The 9204-nt window shown below is 38.7% G+C and overlaps 1 protein-coding gene across 1 annotated transcript; it reads right to left on the reverse strand.

Moving 5' to 3' along the window:
• Positions 1-632: 632 nt before the first annotated feature.
• On the reverse strand, positions 633-1193 carry LOC113765677 (acyl carrier protein 1, chloroplastic-like). Its single transcript, XM_027309916.1, has one exon. It carries the CDS (start codon positions 1178-1180, stop codon positions 767-769), a length of 414 nt encoding a protein of 137 aa, XP_027165717.1. The 5' UTR covers positions 1181-1193; the 3' UTR covers positions 633-766.
• Positions 1194-9204: the final 8011 nt, after the last annotated feature.

The raw sequence follows: 9204 nt of genomic DNA on the forward strand, positions 1-9204 counted from the left end.
CTTTTTCAATTTTTCAATATTACTATTACGCATGAAAGGGGAAGGAAATTGAACTCTATAAAATGCAAGAATGGTCAAACTAGACTTCATTTTGGCCATCATATGCAAATCTTGGCATCACGCATGACCTATGCTTCAACTATATAAATAACTGAAACCTGATGCTACTGTGTTAAACTTCTCTGTATCGCTAGTTCTTATAACTTCTGAGCACAAGGAAAAAAAAAGTTTTGGTTCATTAGTTGCATTAATAAAAAAAAAATCTGGTAATGGGAAAGGTGGAACATGGGCAAGAGAAGGAACAATCTCAGCAACCAATTTGTTTATTGACCCCATATAAGCTGGGCAAATTTCAGCTATTTCATAGGTAAATCCTCTTTTCTGCATTCATTCCTTGGTCCGTCCATTTACTGGGCCCATCAATTCCAGGTATGAAATCTATTCTGGGACCAATCCAGTTAAACTAACAATGGTAAACTCAAGACCGTTTTCAGCCCCCTCAGCATAGATCTTTTTTTTTCGAAACAAAAATACATCTTATGGAGTGGATTCCCAATTATAATGCGTTTGAAAAGGAACAGGCAATGCAGTTTCATTTTGGAGGAAATAAATAAGCCTAAACAACACCCAGATAAAGTTTGTTCCAAGAAGCTACGCATGGCTCTTCATAAAACCAGGTGAAGGTGACAATAAAGATTTTACAAAGATGCAGCTACAATGACAATCCTACATCAAAATCTATTTGTGCAATTTGCAGCTCAAAAATTTAAGCACCCTTGTTCTCGATAAGCTTCTCAATCCGATCAGCCGCATCTTGAACAGTCGCAATGTTCTGAGCACTTTCTTCTTCCACACTAATGCCGAACTCCTCCTCAAGCCCCATGACAATCTCAACAGTGTCAAGAAAATCAGCACCCAAAGATGCAAATTTTGAATGTCCAGCAACTTCGGATTCATCAGGCAGAGCCAGCTGCTTCCTCACAATCTTACATACTTTGTCCACAGTCTCTGGTTTGGCTGCGCAGGACACACGGAAATGAGCTGGCTGCACGCGTAGAGAAGGGAAACTTTTTCCACTGATAGAGAGCGACATCGAGCCCAATTTAGAGACCCTGTTGACTGCCTGGTTAGGCATGAGTGAGCAAGAGAGGGAGGTGAAGGATCCTGTAATTGAAGCCATGGCTGGATCAAGAGAGAAAAATGGATTTGAAGAGAGGAAGAGAAGGAAGGAAAATTGGGAAAGGAACGAAGTGGTGGAGAGCACGAAGAGTGTGTATAGTTTACTTTGAGCCCCTTCAGCATAGATCAATCTCTCAATTAATTGCTTTTTTTTTCTAATTTCAGTGAGTTGAAGGATCAAAAAATTTCGAAACAAAAGGGAGGTAACGAAATGGAGAACCCCATTAGGTGGTCTCTGTTTTGCTGGTTATCAGACGAAAGGCGAAAGGCCAATCATGTAAATTGTCATCGGCTTTTTCGGATTCCCATCCACATCTACTCTTCCTGCCATTTCGTCTTCCCCAAATCCTTAACCCTCTGTCACCCACCTTGCTCTTACCCCATTTCCCATGCGTTCCCGGAGAAGAAATAAAGTAATAAGAAAAAGCTATCAATTTTGTTGAAAATGTATAGGTTACCTGGTAGTAATCTTCCTTCAGATGGCGATTTTCAATGAACACCGTAGCTCTACTGTTGCTAAAAACCCAGATACCAATTCCCGTTCAAACTTCATGCTAAAAACTCCATGCTGTTGTTGATTATGCTACCTTCTTAAAGGTTTACCTATTTGTCTTCAAATTGGAGAAAGTTAAAAATCGGGTGGAAGAAAGAGAAAGAAACAAGGGATTCGGTGGTGAGAGGGGTGAAGGATTAGGTTTTTTACAGAGAGTTTATTTGATTGAGGGTTTTAGGAGAGAGCACTGGGATGAAAAAAGAGTAAAGTACATTGGATTCATTGGAGTAGTTAGAATATTTCCCCCAAAAAAATGGCGCTGAAGTGTGTAGACACCAAATATTTAAATAATTTGTATGTTGCATCTAATTCATGATTTTGTTTTAGATTGTCTGCATTTTAGTTGTTACCTTTTTATTTGTCTTTTATTTGCTAATTATTTGTCATATTAATTTTGTTCACGTTTTAGTTTTAGTTTTAGTTTTAAGTTTTAACGTAAAATTTGTGAAAAAAGAAAGAAAAGAAAAGAGGAAATTAATGAAAAATGGAAAATTGTGCTTTGTGGATTCTAGTTTATTTAGATTTAGTTTCTATCCAATGTTAATTAAATTTTTTGGTTGTTTTTGTTGTTTGTTATCTATTTTTATTATCAGTTTTATTTAATTAATTTCAAAAAAAAAAAATCAAAAAAATCACAATTCTATTTCTGCCGAATCCATTTCCACTTCACATTCTAGTATTTTCTATCCTTAGTGCCGGTTTCTTTCTCCACTACCACACACCACTATATCAACTACTAATCACCACAAACCTTCCATATCATTGGTTCCACATTTCCATTGCCTTATTCTGCCGTGAGCTGTGAGGGAGCAACTACATAGGAATTAACGACCGAGAGGGAGAGCGGAGCATCTCATTGTTTCCTTTCGGCCGTAAGCTAAAAGAAGAGAGAGGGAGACCTGCTGCTCACTCTTTACTCTAGCCGTGAGCAGGTGGAAAATCGAGAGCTATATTATCTTCAATCCAGCCGCAAGTTTGAGCAAGGAAGAGGGAGAGTGGCGGACTGAAATTTCTGGACTGACCGAGAAGGAAGAATTTGCAGCTGCTAGTCGTGTGTTTTAGGCTTCAAGCTAAGGTAATTTCTGAACTTAGATGAGTTGTTTATGGGTTGATGAAGCTGACTATAAGCATGCATGTGGGATTGTGTGGTTAGATGATAGCTTAAATCATAGAAAAATCTGTTTGAGAAGGAATTGGAACTGCCGTGAGCTTGAGCTGGAATTTGCAGCCTTAATTCGTTAATTTGTGATGATCTGAGCTTAGTTTTGGACCCAATCTGGTAGATAGCTTTTTATTTGGTGTTGCATGTGAACCTTATGGCCAGGAATCTGATTGCATGGCTGGATTTTTTTTTATTAGAAGTTGTTGGACTGCTAAACACTTTTCCAGCTTAGCCGATGGAGTTGTTTTGGGAGTTGTATGGGTATTTTAGAATGAGATTTGCTGGAAAGTGTTTGATTCTCACTGGGTTGTGTGTTTAGCTAACTAAATGCTGGATGATTAAGCCCTGCATGAGATTAATTAACTGTGTTCTGTTTTTGGTGTTCTGTGATGACTTGGTGCTGGTTTAAGATGTCATGAATACGTTGTTTCCCTCGTTGCCCAAAAGGAAAGACACGGCAAGAGCCATTCCTTCCTTTACCCGTGATAGACCAGGCTTCCTTTCTTCTTTTTTTTCTGTTTTCCTACGTTAGAATAATTCTGGTTTTGTTTAGAGTTTAGGTGAAGTTTTTGTATAATGAACTAGTTTTCATAGCTTTCTTTTGGGGCTGGAAATGAGGTAGCAGGGCTGAAGCTTTTTGATGGTTGCAACAATGTTTATTGTCGGTGTTGCTAAAATTGCCAAAGACCTTTTGGTTGCTGCATTTTTTTTCCCTTTGGCTGAGAGTCTTGTCCTCATTTTTGGCTTGCGTGAAGGTCCTTGTTGTTTCTGATTCGGTCATCCCTTTGTACGCATGATAGGATTTTGAAACAGGTTTTTTGATTTGAGATGTTTGAATGCATATGCCATGCAAATACTGAAGTTCAAGAGCATTGCTTACTGAAGTATAGAACCATTGATGTCCTGCTAAGTTTTTCTGTTTTGTTTAAATAAAGTGGCTAAGTTTTCTGGTTGTTTGGTCCAAATGAAGTTGTTTGGATTGGAGAATGTACAATCCAAGTTGTGCTTAAAATTCGGCATTTGAACATGGAGAGTGTAGTAAATTTTGTGGTTGTAGTTGTATCCATTGCATCCGTTAGCCTTGCATGAAGTATTTTCCATGTTTGCCTGTTTTCTTCCTCTATCTTTGTTGATTTGAATGTCAAGTTCATGCTTCGATTGTTTGGTTTAAAGTGTTGGGAAGTTTGATTAAGAGAACTTTGGTTAAAATATGTGTTTGAAGCTGTTTAATGGTGCTTGAAAAGTGAAGGTTAGTAACTAGTTTGTTGCAGAAAATTTCCTCAGATGCTGAATCCTTTTATTGCCGAGAGCTTGGTTTGCATTCTTATTTGCATGAAAATCTTCTTCATTCTGGTTTTTTGCATGCATGATAAGTTAGTAGGAACTTGAGTTTGGGATTCGGTCTGAAAGTTTCTTTTAAATCTGTCATGCGAGGTTGTTAAGCTTCAAGGCATAAGAGAATAATTGCAGAATTTTTCTTCATGATATTTGCATGATTTTTCTGTTATGTTTTGGTTTGATTGAATGTTGAAGTTGTTTGTAATGTTTTTCTTGATGTTTGGTTGAAAGATTTGTGATCAAGTTTGTGTTGAGGTTGACACGTGTTTTGCGGAAATGAAAGTAGCAAATGGTGTTTTGAGTTGCAGAAAATTTTCGGCAAGAATGATTGTTGCAGAATGAAGTTTCTTACGTTTGCTTGCATGAGATTGCATGAAATCATCTTTCTAAAATTTCACTTTGACCTCTTAAGTTTCCTTTGGTTGCACTATGGCCCAAGCAATTGAAAAGATTAATCAATTTGATCCTTCAAGTTTCCTTTTCCTTTCAAACTGGAATTTCATTTGATGAATATGGACTTGCTTGGTTATTTGAAGGGTTTTAATGGTTAAATTTCATAGTCATTTGTGGCGCCTTGATTTTTTTTTTATTTTATTTTTGAAGGATTTGGTGAATTCAAATTGATTTTGTTCATATTTTACTATTAAATTGGTGCATTAATCCTTTGTTTGATGGTTTTAGCCAAAGTTAGGACCTTTTCCTTTTTACTAGCTTCACAAACGGGGAAGGTATAACTTTCTTTTTATTTTGTCTCTCCCTATGTGATCAAATGTGCTAATTGAGAATTACATGTCTACTTGGCTTTCTTAAATTTGCTTTAATTCCTTTCATTTTAAGTATTTCTTTTATTTATTCGTGGGGTATGTGTACACCTCTTGGCTTGTAATAGATAGGGCATTTTGTCCATTTTTCCCTTCCCCTTTTGTTTTAGTTAGTGAATGTAAATAGGTTCATTAGTTTGGTTATTTACTCTTGTTGCTATGTGTTAATTGCTTTATTAGGACATTGCATCTAGTCGAGCATGCTAAGTGTTATGTGCTACGTGTTATAAATGATTTTGCATGTCTACTTGCTTTCTATATTTATCAATGAATATGGTGAATGGAATGTACGTCACCACACTAGTCCAACGCTAGTGGTGGTTCATTGTCCCGTATTCCTCTAGTCCAAACGCTAGTAGGAATTCCTAGATATGGGCTAGTCCAACGCTAGACCCTTAGGGGCCCTCCTCGCTAGTTCACATTCGCATGCTCCACTACATTTCATGCATTTTTTTTAGTTTTTATGGCATTTAGCATGTCCCTCTAACCTTTTCCCTTTCATTTTAGGCCTTTGCATTTCATGCTAGTTATAGGGTCCATTTGCCTGAGAAACCCCCTTGGGTAAGGGAAACGAGCGAGTGTGGCTTCAAAATAGCCTTAGCACGCTAGTTTTTCCTTCTAATCAAAGGAAAATTAAAATCACAAAAACTAGAGGTCATTCCCGTACCCGACCTGATGCATTCCTCTAAGTTCATGCATTTTCATATCATTTTCTCACTATTTTCCTCACTAATTATATATTTTAAATCCACATGTCATATTCACACACTTATTCACTTTCTTTACTTTTCACTTCACACATTGCACCTATCTTACTTATATATTTACTATTTTTATTCACTTGCACACGAGCATTTATATTTTTATTCATTTGCACACAAACACTTTTAAATTGCACACATGCACTTTTCTCTACACTTTGCACACTTACACTCTCATTTGAGTCCTCATTTGCATCATTCATGATTTTCTATGAGGACTTTCCTTATTGGCCGTCACGACTCGTGTGAATGGGACCAAAAGCCTCATAAGAAACATTTCTTAGATTTAGGATTGCATTTCTCATTCATTAGTCAAATCCAATTTGCAATACATACTTTGGGTAGAAAATATAGGAAAATAAGGGTTAAATCGCGCAACTAGCCTTGGTTAGGTCGAAGGGGTGCCTTGGATTTTTATCCTTGCCTTCCCCTTCGTCAAATGTGACTCCCAAACCTTTTTCTTTGTTTTACGTGGACTAGGAGTCGTTTAAAAAGGGTTTTCTTACTTTTTTCTTTAAAAAATTCATTTTTTGGGTGACTTGGTACACCCTAACTCTATACCAAGTGGCGACTCCATTTTTCATATAAAAACCCTTTTTGAACTATTTTTCTTGGGTCAAATCGTCGCATTTTCAAAAGTCCCATTTAGACCCATTTTTGTTTTTATCAACAAAATTCATTTTTCCCAAATCAATAAATTCACAAAAAACAATTATTTTATTTTTTACCAAAAAGTGGGGCGCGACAGTTGGCGACTCCACTGGGGACTTCCTAAGTGGGTCCGAGCATTTTTTATTTAACCATTCTTTTTCCTTTTTCTACCCCTTTTATGAATTGCATTTGGATATTAGGGTTGCATTTTTCATTTTTTAGGAATTTTTTATTCGCTCACGTATCAAGCTCCCTCACTCACGTATGTATGATTGGATGTTTGAATGAATGTTTAATTGCTTATACCGCGCTTGTCATTGCACTTGGGGGGGTGTGTGTCACCCTTAGAGCCACACATTGGTTCTCGATCCCTCCCCTCCAAAACGTGCACTATCATACGCGCATACGCTTTACTATTCATCCCCCTTTATTTTTCTTTTTAGTGGCTTGTCACGCCACTCTACCCTATTAGGATTAGGAGACCCACTTGGATGTGTGATCGTGACACGACGTGTGCGTAGCACGATCCAATGGGTCACTCACTCTTCCGCTTTAAACTTTGGGTTAATATCCTTAGTTTTTAGTCGAAGGTTGAGGTTTTTTATAGATTCACTCAAACATGCGGCCGTGACACGACGTGTGCGTAGCGGTGTTTGGGGAATCGCTCGAGCCACCGACAAAGGGCCATGGAATTGATGACCCTTGGCCCTAATTCTGAAGGCTTGGGGACCTGAGTTTATCGAGTTAGATGCATTAGTGAACCCCAACCTCATGCATCCATATAGTTCATCTAGGGTAGAGTCTGCCTTACCCTATTAGGGACACCATTCACGAGGGGAGGGATCCCATCCTTTTCCTTATTTACTTTTCCTGTTTTTTATCATTTAATTGTCCAACGTGTTATGTGATTATATGTGGAACTAACTTTCCTTGTTTCTTGTTTTTGCATTCACAACCCTAGCAAATAAGAGGTCTGGCATGACCTTCTTTTAGGGCCTACCCGTGTAAATAGGATATTGCACGTTTAAAAGTTTTGGTATATTATGTTCATAAATTAATAATGTCATGCCATTTTAGGCTCACCCTGGCGAACAAAGGGCTCCTTAGGTCACGTTTCATTTCAAATTGCATGTTTCCCTGCTTTGATAAGAATGACATCATGCATAAACCTTAGAAAGGGAATGCCACTTAGGGAATCCCACATTAGGGACAAGCCAACCTAAATCCCATGGGTATTTAACCCAATTTTTTGGGATTTGCACGTTTAAATTCCTGTTAACCAGAGAAATGGGACCTGTAGGTAAGGTATCTGACCCCGGTTTTGGTTTCTAGATGGACAATCCTCGCCGAGTGCAACAGATGTTAGTAGTGCCGCCGGAGGTACAAAGATGGCCCACATTACTTTCACCCAATGAGATTAACCAAATAGCCGATCGATTAGGACGCATCGGGGATTTCAAGGACATTAAGTCCGATGGGTATTTGGTAGAGGCTTTGGTGCATCTCTGGGACCCCACTTGTTCTGCTTTTAGACTTGGGAAAAGGGAGATGACCATAACGATTGAGGAAGTTGCCGGATTTCTCAATTTGCCGATCCAAGGAACTGCCGTGATATTTCCGTTAGTATCTAACAAAGATGAATTTTGCCGTTTCACTGGGTTAAAGGAATCAGTACTGCAAGGGGCAGACCAAAATGTAGAGGCGAAGTTCTTATTTGATCGATTCGCATTAAGAGATGGTTTTGAGAGGCATCGAGGGGATTTTTCGTTTACGTCCGAGGAAATATGGGAACGAAAGAGAGTTTGGGTATATGGATTAGTCATGGCTGGAACCTACTTTTTCCCTAGGAAAGACAAAAAGATAGCCTTCAAGTTCACTAAAATCTTGTACGACTTGTTTCTAGGAATAAAAGATAAACAGTGTTCCATTGTTCCAACTATTTTGGCCGACATCTTCATAGCTTGCACTACCTGTCAGAGAGGGGAAAAGTTCTTTTGTGGGTCAAATTTGATTTTACATGTGTGGGGGATGGAGCACTTCATGAGACGACCGTCTATTCCCGAGAGTCTACCAATGGCCGGATATAATTGGGTAATCACACATCACAAGAGGATCAATAGTAGGAGTTCACCGTGTAATGCATCCGAGTTTGTGAACTTTTTAACGAATGTGACCAATCAAAAGGTGAGATGGGTATTGGATTGGACCAATTGTGTCAAGCCTGTCCTTCGCACCAAGGCATCCGAGTTTGTTCCTTTATTGGGCACTCAGGGTATCATGGCATACAATCCAAGAAGGTTCCTCCGACAATTAGGGCGAGTTCAAGATGTGCCGTCTGCAGTTGATCTGACTACATTTACCATCATTTTCGACAAAGGGATATGTCCGAGAGAAATTCCGATGAAGATTCTTCTTGATGAGGCCTGGGAGACGTTGTCCGACGATGAACGCGTCAAGTACGTTCCAGAACTCAAACAAAGGGGATTGACCACTCCGCAATACGAAGACTGGGTAGGAGGATCCGTTGCGCAAGAAATTCAAGATGAGCCATCTGAGGAGGTGAAAAGTTGAAAGTCATTATCGAAGCAAAGGATAAGGAAATTCTGCAGTTAAGTAAGTCTGTCGAAGCATACAAAAGGGATGGCTGAGCAAAGCAAGCAATTGTATGAAAAGGAACGAGGAAGGCGTCAAGAGCTGAAAAGGAAATGTGCAGAATTATATGACCAAACTGAATGTGTT

The sequence above is a fragment of the Coffea eugenioides genome, chromosome 3 (genome assembly GCF_003713205.1).
Source record: "Coffea eugenioides isolate CCC68of chromosome 3, Ceug_1.0, whole genome shotgun sequence".
NCBI classification, from domain to species: domain Eukaryota; kingdom Viridiplantae; phylum Streptophyta; class Magnoliopsida; order Gentianales; family Rubiaceae; genus Coffea; species Coffea eugenioides.

What these genes read in the sequence shown, in the direction of transcription:
- LOC113765677 (XM_027309916.1), bottom strand. Translation starts at nt 1,180, where the DNA reads ATGGCTTCAATTACAGGATCCTTCACCTCCCTCTCTTGCTCACTCATG.